Consider the following 21,210-nt stretch of genomic DNA (forward strand, 5'->3'; position numbering starts at 1 on the left):
AAAATAATATTGATACATCTACACAGAACTCAGGACATGCTGGGCATCTCTACCTGCCTTGTCTCATGTGATCCTCACAGAAGTTCTAGGAGATAGATATATTACATAAAAGCCAAGTGACCACACAGTGATGAGAAAATGCAAAGACTCAACTAAGAAAACTGCTCATTTCTCCCACCTGTCAGCTGGACAGTCTCAATTCTGCTCCATGAAGCCACTCAGGGACCCAGGATCCTTCCATTTTATGGCTTTGTTCCTCATAGGTGTTTTCCTGAATTGCCAGGTTGAAATTAAGCCAGTATCATTTGTTTTCCCTGCCCAGATAAGGAGAAAGGAAGGAAAGCCAACACAAGCTATTTTGTTTTTAGCAAGTATCTTTGAAGTTTCACAAATCACTTGTATGTATATTCCATTGGTGAGCTCATGGTCACATGGCCATAATTGGCCCCAGTGGAGGCTGGGAAATTGCTTTTGTAGGAGGATGGACAAATGCCTACTCAGAACTCAGTTAATATAAAAGAAGGGGAGAATGGACTTGGGGAGACAGCTGGTAGGCTACCAAAGTAGTACTGTTAATATTCCAATTTTATGGCTGAAGAAACTGAAGTTAGAGAGGTTAAGCCACATGTTCCAAGATACACAGTAAGGAAGTGGCTCTATAGCCTGTTCTCTCTACACCTATGGAAAAGGGATTTTAATTGTGGCTTTATCAAGAAGCAACCATATGGGCTGGGGATGTGGCTCAAGCGGTAGCACGCTCGCCTGGCATGCGTGCGGCCCGGGTTCGATCCTCAGCACCACATACCAACAAAGATGTTGTGTCCGCCGAGAACTAAAAATAAATATTAAAAATTCTCTCTCTCTCTCTCTCTCTCTCTCTCTCTCTCTCTCTCTCTCTCTCTCCTCTCTCACTCTCTCTTTAAAAAAAAAAAAAAAAGAAGCAACCATATAACAGACCCCACCCCCACCCCGCCACACACACACACACACACACACACACACACACACACGGAAAAAAAAAACCTAATAGAAACAAATGTTGCATCACACAAAAGCACCACATTAAAGTCAAGGCCAGATTTCTCAAGTCTAATGTGCTGCTTAAAATTCATCTGAAATGTGTATTTGGTTTTAAGAACAATATTTTAAGTGGCTCTTTGAGAAACTCAGGGGTGTATCAGGAATTTATCAGGAGTGCTTAGGACCTTGAAGTTGTCGCATGAGAACTGCTCACTTTGACAGCAGGTTTACCAAGGTCGGAACCATCCAGAGATCAGTATGGCCCCTGTCCAGGATGATACCCAAAGTTGTGAAATGTTCCTTGTTTTTCAAATTGCATCATTTTATGCATCTTCAAATATGCCACAGTGAAACTCACCACTCTGTATAATTAATAGGCACCAATTTAAAAATCTGGTGGTTGATTAGGGAGCATGAAGCGAAGACTGCAGGGAACCCTGGGCAGAGTCGTTGGAGCATCTAAATGGCTTTTGTGTTGAGGATAGATTACCCTAATTATGTCTTGCTCCAGAAGCAAAACTGAGGCCTCTGGCTGGAAACCTGAGGGGGATGATTTTGATTGACTCTCAGGAGGGGTCTTCTTCATCATCAACGATTAGGTAAACGGGCTTAGAAGCCTTGAGAGGTAGCAAGTATGGTCTTGCAAGAAATGCTCAAGCTCCTGCTGAATGACCTCCTGTGGGGCATACTGTACTGGCTCTAGTGTGGGACTTGGTCATCTCTGGAGTCAGATCCACCCATGAGGTGTGGACTCCTTGCCAGGGCTGGAGCCTCATTCTTTCTCTTCTGCTGCTGCTGCAGGTTCTACGATGAGATCAGGACCCCCCTCCTTTCTGACATCCGCATCGACTATCCCCCTGGTATAGTGGAGCATGCCACCAAAACTCTGTTCCCCAACTATTTCAACGGCTCAGAGATCATCATCGCTGGGAAGCTGGCGGACAGGAAGGTGGAGCAGTTGCCCGTGGAGGTCACCGCCAGCAACAGTAAGAAATTTGTAGTGCTGAAGACAAAGGTGCCCGTGGAGCCCCAGAAAGTGGGGAATGATGTCCCAGGAAGCCCCAGGCCCAAAGGTGATGGTCAGGGGGACCCCAACCACATCGAACGTCTCTGGAACTACCTCACCGTGAAGGAGCTGCTGAGCTCTTGGGTGCAGAGTAATGATGAGCAGGAGAAGGAGCAGCTGAGGCAGAAGGCCCAGGCGCTGGCTGTGAACTATCACTTCCTCACTCCCTTCACGTCCATGAAGCTCAAGAGGCCAACTCTCCACACTGGTGGGCTGGAGGACATCCATGGCATGTCTGCTGCCACAGGCCCTGAGACAGTGATGCAGAGCCTGCGGGGAGCTGGCCTGCAGCCAGGTAAGGCAGCTCCAGAAACCTGAGCTCCTGGTGAGGCTGTGGGGACCTCCGCAAGTTTATTTATTTTTTAATTTCTATAGTTTCTTTTAATAAACCAGAATCCTGCATATAGCAATACTCTTCAAAGAGTATCTTTGATTTTTATATTTGTATCATTATAAACTGTGGCTCTTGAGAAATGAGGAAAAAATGGCATGAGGCACGAAATGCCCATCAGTCAATCATCAATCAGTTGAGGGCCCACCACATGCCAGCCAGTACTGGAGGCCCCGAGATGAGCACACAGCTATGTTCTGTTTTAGTGCCTTTCAATGTCCCGAAACACATCCGAGTTGTATTATTGTGTGCGTGGGATCAATTTCATTTTCTTGAGAAAGTTTTTTGAAGAACCAAGCTAGGGAATCTTGAGAGAATTCATCCTGGACACACCTGCCACTCAAAATCCAACAGAAGCCTCATGCCCAGTCAGCGTCAGTGGACAAGGGGGACTTCACAGAGATGGGAGCAGGAGAAAGGAAAAGTGGCAAAACCAAATCAGAGGGTCAAAGTCTAGATCACGTCCACTGGTAGAAAGTGGCACATTGGTTGGGTGTGGTGTTGTGATGAGGCCACTGTCAGGTTGCCATCTCCTAGGAAAGGGGACTGAAGTTAATGAGCCCTGGTTAACTGCTGTCTCCTTTATTCCTCACACTCTGAGCTCTGAGAAGCACCTGGGTGTGGCAGAGAGAGCAGGAAGTTAGGACCCACCAACCTCCTGACCTGCTGTGAGACCCGGGGCAGGTTCCAGACCCTCTGAGCCTCCATTTCCTTACTGGGAAATTGGAGGTGGTTGACAGATTCCCTGAGGATTAAGCACAGAGAGTCCTGGGCATGTGACCAGTGTTCTGCAGATCTTAGCCGTCCTCTCCATGAGGCACGTCGTGGTGTGGGAAGCTCATCAAGAAGCTCAGACCCTTTCAGACAGGAGACACCACGCTGTTGCTGTGTTAGAAAGACTGGCGCCTGTCTGGGGAAGCGAGGGCCGTTTTCACTCTGATAAAAGTCAAGCTGCAGGATGCTGTCACTTTGCACGCATGAGATTCGTCCCACATCCAAGAAAAATGGCTATTTGAGCATTAAAGACCTTACATAAACCACTGAAATCTCAGTGGCTTCAGGAGAGATCAGAGGCAGATGACCCAAGACCCAAAGGACCCGGAGCACAGATGAGGAAATAACCAACTGATTGTTCAAAGGAGAGTTTTGGAGTAAGATTTTCCTGAAGCGTTAGTGATTTTGTAAGACAATCTTCCTGTCCTTAATGCTCTGATGATATTTTAATTTTAATTTTTTAAGTGCCTGTTGAAACTGACACTTCTCAAAGCAATCATCTGGCCTAAGGACTTCCCCCTCCTTCCTGGCCCATCTCTCTCTGCCCATGTCATGCTCTCCAGGGACCAGAAATAGGAAGGGGCACTTAAAACCCATTTAGAGATTTTGATCTTTAATTTTGTTTTTCCTTTTAAGTAGTGGGGATGGAACCCAGGGCCTTGGGCATGCTAGGCAAGTGCTCTGCCACTGAGCTATGCCCCCAACACTGTTGACCTTTAATTTCTAGGAGGGGTAAAAATGAGTAAAGAGGAGTGTAATTTTGCTAATACACCATATGATATTGGTTTTATTTATAGAAATTAATTTACTTCTAGGTTATCATTTAATTGAATATTTTTTAAGGTACATTTTGAATCCTTGGTGTTTCAAAATGCTTTCTGAATTAAGCTTTCACACATAGCTCTGGACCCTGGAATATAACTGTCTCTCTTGTTTTTATTGCACTAAAAACTACATAACATAAAATTTGCCATCTTAACTGTTCTAAGGGTACAGTTCAGTAGTGCTGGTTTTATTCTCATTGTTGTGAAATACAGCTTCAGAAAGTTTTTCATCTGGTGGAACCGAAACTCTGTATTCCCTAAACAATAACCCTCTAGTCTCCCTTTACCCAGAACTGTATCTTAAGTGTGATAGACTGTTTCCCCCTTTTATGTAAACAGAGATCACAGAAAAGAAAAATACTATCTAAATGCTAAACCAGTAACATCATCAACCATCCTTGCTTGTTTCTTCGGAAGCCAGACTTTCCCTTTAAAATAGATGATGTTTTGAACAGTTTTGTGTTTTTTTTTTAATTCTTGGTTACAAATGTATCTGAAAGCTGAATATTTCTCATCTCAGCCTGCTTCTCCAGGGCCTCTCACAGGATCTTCTTTGATGAATAACCAGAGTGTTCTCTTCCTTCTCCTTTTTAGGGCCCACTCTCAAGAAACCATATGACCCAAGAATCAAAATCTCTAAAACATCAGGTAAAGAGAAGGAGGTGGTTTGGTGAGTGAGTTGGGAATAAGGGAAATTTGGACAGGGGCCACCAGGAACACATTTAAGTTAGCAGTTCATAGAACGAGGCATCGTGACTGTATTTGTTTAGCTCAGGCCCCACAGAGTGCATGCTGAGAACCAGGACCATCTTTAAGCCACTACATAAACACCTTGGAGATCACACAGTCCCCAGGAAAGCCTGGCAACAGCCCTGGTGGAAGAAGAGTCAAACAACAGAGATATCTTCTGTGCTTAAAAGGCATTGGTTTCAGGGGTCTGGAGTGTGTGTGTTTCCAGCCCCTGGTGTCATGAATACAGAAGTGGTATTTTAGAAATGTCTGTTGAGGTAAGCAGGGTTTTGTTGTCGTTGTTTTGTAATCCCAAACTTCAGAAGGAAGAACAGATTAAAAACATCATAGTTTCCTTTTGGCAGCTTCTTGGTATTATGATAAAAATGGAAGAGCAGCATTAGGGGCGCTGGGCTTTTATTTTCCAATGTACACGTCTTCCCTTCTAAGTCTCATGATCCCTCTGCTGATGTACTGTACGTGCAAGTCCTTAAATCCAGGGACGTACTTGAGATTAGCTATGGGGATGAAATGCGTAGTCTGCCGTGGATGGAATGCAATTCCTTGAACACGTGTGCTTTGTGGAATGCAAGAAAACCTTCCTCTTGGATGCTGCCTGCAGTAATCACTTTTGGACTCCTCTTTATTGGAACAAGCAGAATCCTTCCTTGTAAAGGGATTTGGATGATTTAAATAGAAGTAGATGTCGTAGTGTGTACAGAAAGTCTCAAAGTACTGTCAGAGAGTACCAAAAATGTGGGAGAGAACTTTTGTTTCCCCTGGGTGTCGTTCCCCTCCACCCACCATCTGAAGACAGATACCTTGTATTTCTTTATATGTTGCCATTCACAGGGGACGTGAGGCACTTCACAGTGAGAGTAGCCAGATTCTCTCAAGGGCTCTTCTGAGTGATGCTGGAGGCAGACAGGGTTTTTCTGAAGGTATAAGGAGAATGGGAAGTTGTTTAGAGCTTGAAAAGACCAGATTTCTCCTGACCCAAATCTCCACTGTACCTAGTAGGCACATTCTCATGCATGTGTACACATACACAAGAAACAGAGAGGGGTTCCAAATCAGGCTGTGTCTGGTGTGTAAGTCAGAAAGTACATCTCCAGTCCAGTGAGAGAAGGGAATTGATGTAGACTCTTGGGAGATATTTGATCTGTACAGCAAGACACAGGCTCTTCATCTTTGGCAGAGGTGAAAAGGAGGAGAAATGGACCAGGAACGGGGGCCAGCTAAACTTCATCTTTGGACAAAAATTTGAGAGCAGTAAAGTCAGTGTGACCTATGAGAGCAGTAAAGTCAGTGATTTCTGCCCTCATCGCTGTCACTGCCGAACCTAGTGCCTCTACTTCACCTGTCGCTGCCCATAAATTGGGCTTGGCTTCTCAGGACCTGTCCACTAGGATCGCAGACAGCTGGCACTGGGAGTGTTTGTGAGACAGACTGGGGCTTCCTGGGAGAAGTGCTAAGAACTCTTGCCATAGACAGGAAGAGGCTGCATTCTTAGACACAATATCTTTATTTATTTATTTATTTATTTTTATGTGGTGCTGAGGATCGAACCCAGTGCCTTACACAGGTGAGGTAAGTGCTCCACCACTGAGCCACAACCCAGCCCCGAGGCTGCATTCTTCAGGTGGGCAGTGAGAGGAAAAGCAAGTGACCTGGGGAAACCCACCCAGGACATTGGGGACTGCGCTTCTCCTCCCTGTCCTACCCCTCCTGCCTCCCAGGCCTGGCTCTCTGCACTTAACTGACGGTGCAAGGAGCCCTGGATTTGGATTTAGGAGGCCTGAAGTCAGTATTTACTTTACGTGGGCTCACTGGGAGACTTTGGAGAGTCACTTCTCTCCCTTGTTTGGAAATTGAGGAAACTGTTCTTCCAGCTTGTCCTGGGGAGCAAAGAAATGATTGGTGAGAAACTAGAGAGGAGACAGCCGATAAATGTCTGCCTTTCTCTCTCCTTTTTCTCCCGCCCTGGCAGTGGATGGTGACCCTCATTTTGTGGTGGACTTCCCCCTGAGCAAACTCACCGTCTGCTTCAACATCGATGGGCAGCCCGGGGACATCCTCCGGCTCGTCTCTGATCACGTGCACTCTGGTGAGCGCTGCCCTCCCTCCCTCGTGGCATCAAGGCAAGGAGGGGCCCGGGAGGGGCTGCACCCCTCCCTGTTCTTGGGATGAATGACAACTTATGTCAGGGACACATGGTAGAGGCTCAGTGGGTGCCGCTGATGAATGAAGGGCAGTGGACATTGTTCTTGGACTTGGAGTCAGAGAGCCGAACATTTGGACCCACTCTAATGACTTCGGTGTTGTGTGGCCTTGGACTGCCGTTGTCTCCCTTGTACAATAGAGATTGTGATACTCTGCTGGTCCCACAGGGCGGTTATGAAATGGATTAAACTAAATAATGGACATAAGTTGGCTTCATAAATGCTTAAGAAACTCACGAAGTTATTATTTTCTTTTCATTGAGAAGCTGTGATGGCAGAAAGGCCAGAGGCCCAAACTCATCTCTCTCAGTTCCTTGGTGTCGTAGATGAGAAGCCCAGAGGTTAACCACACAGTCCTGTGTGCTGTGAGCACAGATGTAAAGAGACCTCTGGTCCCCATGGGCTGGGTAAAAGAGGTTGGCACAGAAAAAACTTTTGGAGTTCAGTGCTGTTATCGATGCTTAGGGACCAACTATGTGGTCAGCCACACAGCATGGCTTTGTGAGGACAAGCTTGGGAGTGGACCTTTCTGGTATTTGTAAGTCCTGAGACAATAAGAGTTGTGGAAAGTCAGTCTACATAGGTCCCAGGTGGTAGGTATGTTGAGATTAAGGAAAGTTTAACCCTGGGTCTCCTCTATCACATTGTTCTTTTGTGGGTCTTTCTAGTCTTATAACTATATTTCTAATGTTTCTCATCTAAAAGGGTGCAGGAATAAGATAGGGACCCAACTGAAGCCCTTCCTGGAAGTATCCCCTCTCTTTGGAGCTATTCCATGGTTTCCGTATTCTGCCCAAGACGGGAACTCAGCCTGGAAGTGCTTGGAGCATGGCTATGCTCAGACACGGATTCTATCTCTCCAATCCTCACCCCCCCCCCCCCACACACACACTCTTTGTCCCAGGAAAGACACTTTTCTCCTTGAATACTAAGAAGTTACAGTCAAGATTTACTGGGGAGATGATCCCAAAGTAGAGAACACTCGAGTTAATTATATACCAATCTTTTGTTATTGAAAATTGCCTCTTGGCATGAGGGCAAAGCCCACATAGCACACATCACTTAATTCACTGCAAGCATCTCCTGTGCACTTACATGTGTCTGTTATTCAGCCTGACAGCACGGAGCCCTGGGAGCTGGCTGCCAGCCTTACTCAAGTCCAGAAACACTTATGTTCTTAGTGGCACAGGAAAAAAAAAAAAAACCACACAGGCGTTATATTTGATGGCAGTTGACAGCTTATACATATGCTTCCTTTTGCTATCCTTGCAAAAATTTAGTTTGCGTTTATATCTTCTCCATTTTACATAATGAAGGAATTGAGGCTTAACTTTTTCCAATGACTTATTTAAGGATGAACACCTCGGACATGGACGAACTTGAGTTTTTGGACTGAAAAACATTCTAGCATTAATGGTCTCAGAATTAGGATCTATGGCTACTGGTAGATACAAAATATTTATCAGGACCACCGAATCTTTCTGTTCTATACTCAGGCTGGAATGAGCCATTCAGTCCCCTTCCGTGATCTTGATCCCAGCCTCAGCCTCCTTCCCTTGTTCCAAGATGCTGGTCAGACATGGGGCAGAAAGCTCACCCATGGCTACCAGTGATCCCGCACCCATTCACTCATTCAGCCATCACTGAGCAGCCTCTATGAGTGAGTCATTCCTGCTACAGAAACAAAGAACAGGAAGGAGGAAGGAAATTCTGACCAGAGGCCTTTAGGGGTTGGGGATTGTGTTTCTAACCTTTGTTCTCTTCCCCTGGGCTTCAAGGTGTGACAGTGAATGGAGAGTTAATCGGGGCCCCCGCCCCACCTAGTGGTCACAAGAAACAGCGCACCTACTTCCGCACCATCACCATCCTCATCAACAAGCCGGAGAGATCATACCTGGAGATCACACCCAACAGGGTCATCCTGGATGGCAGCGACAGGCTGGTCCTCCCCTGCAACCAGAGCGTGGTGGTGGGGAGCCGGGGGCTGGAGGTGTCTGTGACTGCCAACGCCAACGTCACTGTCACCATCCAGGGCACCATTGCTTTTGTCATCCTCATTCACCTCTATAAAAACCCAGCGCCCTTCCAGAGAAACCACCTGGGCTTCTACATCTCCAACAGCAGGGGCCTTTCTAGCAACTGCCATGGCCTCTTAGGTAGGCAGCTGCTCATCTTCATGCTGGGCTTGGAGCATGGAATTAGATTCTCAAAGAGAAGCCCATACTGCCAATCTCTTCAGCTTGATTGGGAAATCCAATAGGAAATGTGGTCCTTATGTACATGGCTATTCCTTGGCATCCACCAGGGACTGGTCCCAGGATTCCCTGAGATACCAAAATCTGAGGATGCTCAAGTCCCTCAAATGGCCTAGTAAGCCAGTGGAGGTGGCACACACCTGTAATCCCAGCCACTCGGGTGGCTAAGGCAGGGAGGATCACAAGTTCAAGGTCAGCCTGGGCAGCTCTGTAAGACACTGTCTCCAAAAAAACAAAAAACAAAATCAAAAGGACTGGGGATATAGCTCAATGGTATTCCCAGTACAGCAATAAATAAATATAATGGCATAGTACTTGTGTAAAACCTACACCCATCCTCTCATGTGCTTTACATCATCTCTAAATTATATCATACCTCATAGAATGCAGTGTGAATAGCCGGTATTCTGAATTGTGTAAGGACTAATAATAGCAAGGAAAAAAGTATCTATATGTTCAATACAGATGCATTTTTTTTTCTGAATGTTTGATCCACAGTTGATTGAATCCAAAGATGTGCAATCCATAGATAAGGAGTGCTGAGTATGTGTATATGAAAATTGGATTTTGGGCCTCCTGATGACTTTATGGAATAGGAGTGGCTGTTACAAACCAGCTCTCGCTAGTCTCTGGGAGAGCAAAGCAGTGGAGGGTAATCATCTTAGGTCTGATTCCTTGTTCCTCTGCAAGGAGACACAGAAAAAGGGCAGCCCACAGCCCTCCCACCACGAGAGAGTTTTGCATTTCATAGGAGTCATCCACACTGCTGCTGTAAGCAGCGGGCAGGCCACTCTGGCCAGCGTCCTTCAACGTGTAATTTCATGTGGGCTCCTGGCCCCAAAATGAAGGACGAGCCATTGCCAGGGCTCTGTTTAGAAAGCAGGATTTCCTGGCACTTGAGTTGGACATTTTGCTGTGCCTGGCTGCCAAACATGCTCCCCGTCTCACAGATGCAGATCTGGGTCCCGTTGGCCTCAGCAGTACCCTCGCCTGACCTGGAGAATTCTGAGGACAAGTGTCAGGAGTGAGCTGACTGCTTTCCATACCCACCCAGGTGCACTCACCACGTCTTGTTCAAATGGGGACCTATAACAGGGAAGGAAGAGGGAAGACCTGACCCTTTGCCCAAAGCCCTCTTCTTGTCCTCACCGTTCTACCAGAGAGTGTTTGTCCCCATTTGTTGTTTAGGTGATGATGTTTCAATGTTAGCAACCAGGCAGCTTCCAGAAGTGTCACATCACTACAAGTAGCAGCTTAGCTCTTTATTCTTCATTTTATGGACCAGGTGTGAATGCAGTCCACCTAGGGACTGGTAGTCCTGTTAACCTGCCCCCATCTCATTGACTTAGACCTATTGCACCTGTTGTCTTCATTCAGCATGCATCGATGCTTTTATTTATTTATTTATTTATTTATCTACTATCTGTTTATTTTTTTTGCCTTCTCAGGTCAGTTCCTGAACCAGGACGCCAAACTCATAGAGGAGCCTGCAGGACACAGAAAGAATCTTACCAATTCTCCACTCCCGCCAGCAGGAGGGACTTCTGAGACCATCCTAAAGGTGAAAGGGCACCGAGTCCCAGTGGTGTGGAAACAAAGGAAGATTTACAACGGGGAGGAACAGATAGACTGCTGGTTTGCCAGGAACAATGCTGCCAAACTGATTGATGGGGAGTATAAAGATTACCTGGCATCTCATCCGTTTGACACAGAGATGACACTGGGATCCAAAACCGGCAGCCTTAATTAATAAGAGCACGTGAAAGTGAAATGACTTTGGGGGCCGCAGGGGGGTAGCTCTTCTTGTTGCTTGTGCACACCTGGTTCTTGCAGTGAGCTGCGCTCCAGAGCCTACCCCTGCTGGGGTGGAGCTTTGGTGTCTGCTTGGGCCAGGGGCAGGGGCAGGAAGCTCTAGAGAAAATATTGTTTCTTTCTCCTTCCTCTCTCCCCTGGCCCCCCATCTACAGTGGAGAAGAACGGTAGCACCAAGGAGAGAAAGGTCATATTTAAGAGCAAGAAAGTTTGTATCATGTATCATCTGGCTCTCCTGTCTTGTAGCCTACCATACAGTAACCTTTTCTGATGATGCGAGGTTGCTTGAAACTGTTTTCACTGGAGAAACCGCCAAGTGCAGGCCCTTTGCTTTTTGCCTTATATTCATGCATAGAGATCTCTTCCCTACCCACAACCCCATTCACCCTGGGCCACAGGCCATACAGACAGCATATACATTGGATCATTGTAAATAATTAAATCCTTTTTTAGGAGAGGATTTTCCTCTGCTATGGAATCTTACCCATAAAAATTAATTTTGTTTTAAAATTTTTAAAAAACAAATTTTAAAATATTTTTTAAAATGTAGAAACATGTACATCCCAGATACCAATCTCTTTCCTTTTAAAGAGCTTTATAAATCACTTGATTTTGCTGGTGAATATTGGTGCAATTTATTCCAATAAGCTGAGTGCTTTTGATAAACAGGACAACCCCACGTGGATGGTGTTGATTGGCCCGTCTTAGTGCTGGGGAGTTGGTCAGTTGAAAGGTGAATTATTAGCTTGGAACTCTTCAGTCTGTCAGGATTTCTGGGCCATTTTTTGACCTCACCATCCAGGAGCTGATGGAGGGCTCTGGCATGGCGCTGGCTGTGAGGTAGAGCCGGCTCAGAGGGAGCCCACAGCCCAGGTGTAGGAAGAATCAGCTTGCATGCTGGCAGCAGGAAGGACACACATGTCAAAAAACCTAAATGGACTTCCCACTTCTTAGATGGGCAAAAACCAGGAGACCAGCATGAGCAGGGAGCGTTGGTTCCAGAACTTGGGCAAACCTGATCCCCTAAGGAAAATGTTAAAATCAGAGAAGCTGAAAAAAAAAAAAAAAGGGGCATTTCCTTCCGAATGCACTCCATAAAGCCTGGGCATATCACCAAAGGGAACAAGGTGTGATGGGCCGAGAGCTTCTGTGCCCCCCTCCATAGCACTTCTCATTCTGCTGGGCTTGGTCTTCTCGGAGTCACTGGTTGGAAGCAGATGGACCCAGGGGGCAGTTGAGCCAAACAGCAGAGAAAGACAGACTGTGGTCAGAGAAACAGCATATTTTGATGTGGGACAGAGTGAAGGGTTTTGTGCGGGCTCACATGGGGTTTCCTCCGTCCAGCCTGATGCCAGGGCAGCCTCTGCATGAAATGGGAAGGCTTGCACAGCACCTGAGAGACCACCGAACAGAGAAAATCGTTTACCGTATTTACCTTCCTGTGGGAAACATCGGTGCAGTGAAATGACATCCTCATGCTCCCATCAGAGACTGGATTTGGGAGCCAGTTGGCGCCAGGTGACGGAACTATTCCTCTCAGGGCCTCCTTCTCTCTGCACTGACCCACCCACCTGACCACGGCCTGTCAGCTGTGCTATTTATCTGGCTCCCGTCTTACCAAACTCAGCTGTCTGTTTTCCTGCCACATACGGAAAACTTATGACAGATGTTTCCATATTTTAAAGCTCAGAAAAAGAGGAGGGACACAAGCCAGGGCTGACCAGTGCCGTCCTGGTCAGATTCCCTGGACCGTCCATTATATAAATCCCAGCTGAGCAGACAGCCCTGGTGCCAAGAGGCCCAGACCCCTGTGCTGCACGTGGAGCAATGGTCTGTTGTTCCAGGTGTTGGCCTCACACTGGAGAGAGGAGGATGTCATTAGGCAAGCCTGGTCACTACTACAGCAGAGAAACATATTCCAATGAGAAATTCAGCAGTTACTGTCCAGCTCAGACCAAAAAAAAAAAATTACTATATCAAAGAGGAGCTTTTAAAATTATGTTTTTACTTTAGACAAACACCAGTCCTGTTTCTCTTCTTTAGTTGTAGATCATTCTTTATTTGCAGAAGGTATTTATCATTGAATTTTCTGTTGGAGCTGGAAATTCATATCTGTGAGTACAAAACCCCACACCAGTATAATATGTAGGACTTTTTAATTTGGCTGGAAAATGTGCTTTTTTTTAAATTAGCCACCTGTATTATAAATGACAAGCTCTTTAAAGCAAATGCAGAGGAAAAGAGGAATTCTCTTGTCAGACAGAGAAACTAAGGCAGGGTGCAGTTGAGTGATTTTTCTAAAAGGCTTAGAGCAGGGGGAGGCTGAACTGCCTGAATCCATTTTGTTAGCTTTGACATTTTTTCACCATCTGGTCAATCATTTATTTTCCTTCTGCTTTTTTTTTAAAAAAAAATTGGAAGGTTATTAAATGAGTAATTGAATGGAACTGAGAAAAAATGTTGAAGTTAGAGGAGATAAATCTCACTGTTATCATAATAGCTCATTTTAATAAGTCATAATGGATCTTGAGCAAATCTACATCTCTGGGTTCCAACCTCCTCCCTCCTCTGACAGAGGCCTCTGAATGGGTCATCTTTAAGGGTCTACTAATTTAAAGTTTCATATCCCCCAAATAAAATGAGCTGAGCGTTCCCTGTCTGTCAGGTCTGGTGCCTTATCTTCCTCTGTCTGAGTTGGGTGTGATTTTCCCCTGCAGGCTAGAGGGTGAGGTGTTTGGGAGGACAGACCAGCACAACACTCTATCCGAGCTGGCCAGCTGTGAGAGAGGATGCAGGGGACTTGGGGAGAACTCCTCTTTGGTCCCATATCAGGAGGAACATTAAATATTTACTTGAATCGTGTCTTCTTTGTAGGTGGATTAGGAACAAGATTCTCTATCTTTTGGCCTAATTGAATGCTGTGGAACAAATTCCTGTGTTCTTCCAAAATTTGTATGTTAAAGCCTAAGTTCTCAATGTGATCGTGCTTAGAGGTGGGCTCTTTCAGAAGTGATTAGGTCCTGAGGACAGAGCCCTCATGGATGGGATTAAAGCCCTTCTAAGAAGAGACAAGGGAGATCATCTCTCTTGCCTCTGCCATGTAAGAATAGAATGTTTGTAGACCAGGAAGCTGACCCTCACCAGACACCAAATCTGCTGACACCTTGATCTCTGCCTTCCCAGCCTCAAGTATTTATTGAGAAATAGATGCTTCTGTTGAAGCCACCCAGTCCATGGTGATCTTGTTGTAGCAGCCTAGGCTGAGGAAGACACTCAATCATTATGCATTCTTTTTCCTTTCTCTGAACTACCCAGAATGCACACAAACAATGCTATTATTAAAATTTGAAAGACTCTTAGAACCATAAGAACACCATCTAGCTAAAATAAACAGCAAATAAAATAACACAACTAAGCAAATACTTAGAAATACAATTTTAAATATTTTAACAACCCATTTTCAATTATAAGGAGGGTACAAGAGAGTTCACATTTCAAGAAACATTTTTTTCTTAAACAAAAATTTGTAACAAAAATTGAAATCTAAAGATAAGTAATGAGGTGTTTGTTTTTTGAGGGAAAATAGGATCAGGACTAGGGAGAATAAAGCAATGATCCTAACAGTGCTGCTTGTATGTAGGTCTTTCTGAATTGTAGTCATGAGCTACATAATGATGTTTTGGTCAACAGTGGATGACACGTTAGGACAGTGGTCCCATAAGAGTTTAATGGAGCTGAGAATTTTCTGCTGTCTAATATTTTTGCTGTACCTTTTAGATGTGTTTATATGTATAAATACTTTGCATTTTGTTTGCTTACAGCATTCAGTGGTAACATGCTGTTCAGGCCGGTAGCTCAGGAGCATGGGATATACCACAAGTAGGTGCATAATAATATGCCATCTAGGCTTGTTTGACTGTACTTCATGATGTTCTCACAGTGACAAAGTAGCCTGTGGCACATTTCTCAGAATGTAACCCTGTCATTAAGCAATGAATGACTGTATGTAAAATGATATGAGAATGGAATAGTGACATTGAAAGAACAATGTTAAAGTAACATGTTATTGTACAGAAAGACACAGCAAATTTATGGTGGCCATCTTTTAAAACTGACTTAGGGGTGTCTTAACCACCCTACTCCCCGCCCCCAGTGCACTACTGTGTGGGGACACCAGCACCCCTCTCTATCACCTTCTCTCATTTGTGCACCATTTGCCCACCATCTCAGTTGATGCTCTTCCATTTGGCTTGGACTTTGCCAACCTAGGTACCATTTCTAGCTTTTTCTTAATCTTACCTCCAGTTCTGAGCACTCCTGTCACATCTTGATTAGATTCTGTTTGAGCTATGTTGAATTCTGAATAAAACAGTACCTGACTTAAGCCAAAACAACCCTGAGACACAAGGGAGACAACACTGAAGACTGCATCAAATAGAAAACACGCAAACAATCGATTATCAAGGACTTCAAGTCAACCTGTTTGGGCTTTAGCTTCTTTAGCTTCTTATAGTTATAGAGGAGATAACTTCTGAGATCCTCTGATCTTTATCTTTTGTCTTCAGATGAAAAAAACTTCCTGAACCGCCACAAGATAAGTTAGGAAAGTATTCATTCAGTATCCCCAGAGAATTTGCAGTTCCAGTGTACCAGGCCCAGGGATCCAGAGAACAAAGTTCCTTCCTTCACAGAGATCAGAGAATGGAGAAAGAGTGCAAAGGTGTAATGAATACTGCAGGGGAACTTTTCAGAGAGCTGTTATCTGAGCATAGTAGAGGGACAACTCTGAAGGTAAGAGGGAGGTCAGGAAACTATTCCAGGGACAGAGCTTTGAGCTAAGCTGTCAGGAAGGGGAGTATATTAAAAAAGCAACCCCATAGGACTTGTTTTCTATAATGGTAGGCAACTGGGAGCACCTTCCAAATGGAAGCGAGTTTCTCACTGCATGCATTCAGGTGCAAATAGAGCACTGTTGATCTTCTGAGAACTCACACTAGAGAAAATGCTTGGTGGAATCCTGGATTCCTTACTCCCTGGACCCTGTCCCCATGCATGGGTCTCCAACCATGTCCACATCATCCGTTTCCTTTACTCCCACTCCTGGAATGCAGAAAGCACCTAGGGAAGGTCCCAGAACTCTACCATGGCATGGGTCCACGTAGTCATCAGGGCTCCTGCTGGTATCGGTTTTTCTGTAAGTATATTGACCTTAGTGGCCCTTCTTATTTCCAGCTTTGGCTGTTACAAGACCCTGCAGCTTTCCATAGCACCTCTGCCTCCAATGCTGACGAGAAAACTGAGGAAGGACCTAGCACCCCCTCATTTACTCTCCCTTATCAAAGGGCTTCTCTCTTCCCATGGTTTTCTCATCTTGGTACCTCCCTTCATTCTATGGGTGACCACCCTCCTGTGTCCTGGGTCCCTTCCCTTCTCACTTCCTCTAGGTGGTTGCCTCAGCCATTCTCTCCAGACTCTTGTTCCCCACCAGGTCCCTCTCTCCCAATTCCAAATTGCAAGTGGACTATCCTTCTCCAAAATGCTTGGGACCAGAAGGGTTTCCGATTTCTGAGTTGTTTTGGATTTCTGCTTATTGGCATAGACTTTACCATCATGTCAGCATTCGAGAAGTTTCTGATTTTGGAGCATTTCAGGTTTTGGATTTTGTGATCAAGGATGCTCAACCTGCACCATTCCAAATTAGTTTCATTCTACCCTGAAACAATTGTCCCTTGATTGGGCTCCCTTGCAGCTTCCATCTTGTTTCATATTTCTGGGTCAACTTTGCTCTGGTGGATGGTACTTGACACCACTTTTTTCTTACCTCCTAGTCCATTGCTTCAATCTCAGATTCAGCGTCTGTCGTCACCATGTGTAGGAACTGTACCTTAGACATCCTGTTACCATTTCCTGCTCCCAATGCCAACGTCAGCACCTTCAGCATGACTCTGGTGGCCTCTTCCCCTTTTTTTGAAATGCTGGATCCTTTTGCTTCTTTTATGTAAATCTTTTCTAGCCTCATTTGATGAATTTCTTTCCTCCTACCAACCTGTGGACTTACCCTGAGGTTCTTCCATGGTCCCTGGATCTGGATTGTCCTCCAGAGTCTCTTGTGGAAAGCATGAGCCCCAGTGCAGAAGTTCAGAGGTGGGGCTTAGGCAGCGATTGGACAGTGAGGGCTGTGACCTCTTCAGTGCGCTTCAGACTGATCCATTCAGAACTGAATGGACTACTGGGAGGTGGGACCTATTTGCAGGAAATAGGTCACTACAGCCATGCCCTAGAAAGGTTTCTCTTCTCCCCAGCCACCTCCATGAGTGCTCCCCGCCCCACCCCTTGCTTCCTGGCCAACAAATGCTGAGCAACCCACAAGCCTTTCCACCATGATGTCTCACCTCAGGCCCAGAGCAATGGAGCCCACTGATCATGAGCCAAAATAAATTTTTCCTCCTCTAAGTTGTTCTTTGTCCGTTATATTGGTCACAGGAATGAGAAGCGGACAAACACAGCCCCCTACACTCTCTCTGAGTGACCTCATGCACTTCACAGTTCCCACAGGTGGCTCTGCATACATAGACGGCTCCCAAATATAAATCTGCAGTGTGAACTTCTCTTCTGACTTCCCTTCCCTTTAGTTATTCTGCAGCTAAACTAAATTTCATCTTCAAAGTGTCTACATTCATCATATGGGTGGGTATTTGGGGATTGAAGATCTAGAAGAAAAGGAAGGAAAAATTCCAGCCCCATCTTAGCTATTTTTTAAAGGCATGATTTTTATTGATTTTAATAATTTCATCTTTGCTATTTTTGATGTTGCAAATAAAGGTTGAAATATATGTGCTAGGTGAATTTCACAGAGATCACAGAATGTAGAAAGGAAGCAAACACCAAATTAATTTTTATTGACATTCTTGAGCATTCTTCCTGAAATTTCTTGGTTAATCATATTATTTTCTCAAAACAACAGCTGTGTTTGTGCAAGAAAAGATCCAATATTCTGATGGCTCACTGGGAATTTCTGGTTATATAAGTTGAAAATCACATGTGTGAAGTTTATTGACATGCCCATTACATGACTTCATTGAACCATGAGAGTAAAATTTGTTGTAAATACATTTTAGTATGCTTTTAAAAATAAATTTTACTTGAAATACATAAGAGCCATGTATAAAATACAATACTCCAGATACTTGAGTGTGAATGATGGTCTGAATGCTACACAAATATACATTTGTCCTTTTAAATTTCCATCTGGAATTTTGCCTTACTTTTCTATGATCTTTCAGCCATGAAGTTAGCATGAGTTCTATAAATGTTAAAAAAACAAGATCACACAGTGCTCAAGTCCAGTTTCTATTCCAAAGGCCATATGGAAAGTTACAGAGGAAACTAGCCTTCCACTGGAGGGCAAAAACAGTGAGTCAGTTCAAAAGTGAAGTGTATTTGATTGTGAAGAAGGGTCGTGCCCAGGAATATTCTAGACACTGAAAGGTCTAGAACTTGTAGGTAACTCCTTATCCTTTCAATCTCTTCATGTGCGTGCCTGGAAAACTAAAGTAGAATACTTGGAGAACATGTAATGAAGAAAACATAGGATAAACTTTGTACTTTTATTGAATGACAGTTTTCTAAATTGTTCATGAAATTTGCCCATCAGAGAGAGGAAATGCTTCAAAATATATGCATGTACTTATTCTTTCATTTAAGAATAATGTTTAGTGAGCACCAAGTATGTATAGGGCTATGGCATCCCTCCCCTGCAGCCCTGGAGATAATGTTTTATGTAATTAGTACAAAAAAATAGACAGCAGTCTATCTTACAGACATTCAGAGAAAACAGGGGGCTAAAAAGAGGGTTCTATAGGGGTTTAAAAGGTAAAGATTGTTTTCAACCTGGGTTAAAAGAAGAGCTGGCATTTGATTTAGATCTTACAGGACTGGTCAGGTTCAGAGGGGGAAGAAGATGTCTGGAAGCATTTTATGTAACAACTGATTTATTCTTCATAAAACATATAAGTAAGAGGGAAATAAGTAGTTTAGAAGTAAAATTTTGGGGAAATTTCATCACCCACTCTTGCCACAGAGTCAATCTTGGGGGTCGGGCTGCCTGGCTGCAATGCTCTTCCTCCTTTTAGGATTCTGGGATGCTATGGACACACAAAGCAGCTTCTACTGTGATTCCATGAGCTGCTGGGCCATGAGACTGGGGACCACCTGTATCCAGCAAATGCATCACAGGCCTGAGAGGATAAGAAAGATGGCAGGGGTCTTGCTTATGCCTCCCAATGGCAGTGATTTCAAAATCGTATTGTATTTTTCCATCTAAAAGCAGTGTCCATTGTACAGAATTGTCCTGCTGCCATTGCTACTGGCCAGGGTGGCAGTGGACAGGGAGTTCTGATTCATGGACATGATTCCAAGCTTCCTTTGCAATTAGACACCTTCTGAATCAAATCACTGTTGGAAGGATGTGGGGAGTTGAGCCCGGCTGTGGAGAGCCAGACTGGGAGTTAGATACATAGAAGTAGAAAGAAAACTCATATGCATATTGAGGGGCTCTTAAATGTCACTTGTCTTCTTGGGAACACGTGATTAATGAACCAGGATGGGCTGGCAAAGAGCATCCTGCTAAGGTGGAAGCAGCGAGACCTTCCTTTTTCTGTCAGACTCCAGCTGCAGCGATGGGGAGATGCCTAGTCAGCAAATCCCAGGAATTCTGCAGGGAGTAAGAAAGGAAGGAGGAGAACATGAACTTGAGATGGGGGCCCCAGGCAAATGACAGCATGAGTTCCTAATAACTGGAGGGAGGGGAAACAGGGAGGGTGTGGCAAAGAGTACCACAATCAAAGGTAAAATACTTGAAAAAAAAAAAGTTTCCTGTGTCATTGCCCAATGTCCTTGAATGCCCTTGCCCACCAAAGCTCACTCTGATGAATGATGCAAAGCCAAAGTGGAAACCCACATTTAGGAAAGATAGCCAGTTCCCAGGGATCTGCTGGAAAGTCCCTGAGCTTGGTTTCCTGTGTAGGTGGGTGGGCTCTCTGTCCCTCCCCTCCTCCTTCCTTTCATCACCCTGGGCTAGGAGACCTTTCCGGTCCAATCCTTCAGTCTGGTTGACTCATTTGTGTCCAGCATTTCTGGCTATTTCCACTCCTGGTACCTCAGTCCTGGAGTTTGGAGGGAAAAGAGAAGGGCAATAGAGTAAGAAGCTCTTTACTAGTCAGTAGAGAGCAGGAGCTCAAAGGGACTTTGAAAGATCACCAGATGATGCTTAATGCCTTTCTGCCCAGTGCACTTGGATCAGGTGATGAAAAATGAAATCGCGGGATTTTCTCATAGAAGAAAAGGAGAAGACGAGGAGGAGAAAAGAAAGGAAGAAGAAGCAGAAGCTAAATGAAGGCCATGAGCTATGAGATCTCTCAGTAAAGTCATCCTCAGCAGAAAGTTCTTTGCAGCTGTATTCTGGGGACATTCTAAGCCCACCATGCCCCTGTACTGGAGAGTCCCTGAATGACCCCTCTGGAGAGTCCCTGAATGATCTCACCATCCAGTTGACTCCCAATTGCTGGGTCCTTTCAGCAAACAGAGTGTAATTCTAGGCACCACGCTTACTTGTTTTGCTTTTGGTCTTCTCTCCCCTACAGCTCTTCAAAACCCACGCCTGCACTTCAACATTCAGATCAAGGCAGTTCCCAAGACCTCTCTGTGAGGTCAGGGCAAGGAGAGCCTATTCTTTCTTGCTTACAGGGTCACGGTGGGGCTTCACACCCGGTGACCTGCGGGTGACCACACAGTGAGTGCAAAGCAGGGCCTGAGTCACTGCTCCCAGCTCGCTTGGGTCGGTTCCTCCCCAGGCAAACGCCTTGGCGCCCCTCTTGGGCCGGAGCCTGCTAGGATTACAGCTGAATGCACTGGTTCGAAAGGAAGAAAGAAAATCCCGCAAGTTAAGTAGAGTCAATTCCTGTCCCCACACGGTGGGTCCCGGGCGGCTGTCGCTGCCCCGCTTGCTGGCGAAGAAAGGAGCTTATTATGTGCGGGCGGAGAGGGGGGCCGGGAGGTGTTAAGCAGAGAAAACGGGTTGAAATTCGAGTCCGGGCGATGCTGGCAGCCCGGCGCCTGC

At 45.2% G+C, this 21,210-nt stretch overlaps 1 protein-coding gene across 1 annotated transcript in view; it reads left to right on the plus strand.

The window, feature by feature from the left end:
- Positions 1-18,242, plus strand: part of ITIH5 (inter-alpha-trypsin inhibitor heavy chain 5) — an 80,345-nt gene extending 62,103 nt beyond the window's left edge. The window contains exons 9-13 of the mRNA XM_081298194.1: positions 1,822-2,381; positions 4,670-4,723; positions 6,795-6,911; positions 8,805-9,182; positions 10,730-18,242. Of these exons, the coding sequence (XP_081154320.1) occupies positions 1,822-2,381; positions 4,670-4,723; positions 6,795-6,911; positions 8,805-9,182; positions 10,730-11,031 (1,411 nt within the window). The 3' untranslated portion in view covers positions 11,032-18,242. The remainder of the gene's footprint in view (positions 1-1,821; positions 2,382-4,669; positions 4,724-6,794; positions 6,912-8,804; positions 9,183-10,729) is intronic.
- The last annotated feature ends 2,968 nt before the right edge of the window (positions 18,243-21,210 follow it).

Source organism: Spermophilus citellus (assembly GCF_964194105.1).
Source record: "Spermophilus citellus genome assembly, chromosome: 6".
In the NCBI taxonomy this organism is placed as follows: Eukaryota; Metazoa; Chordata; class Mammalia; order Rodentia; family Sciuridae; genus Spermophilus; species Spermophilus citellus.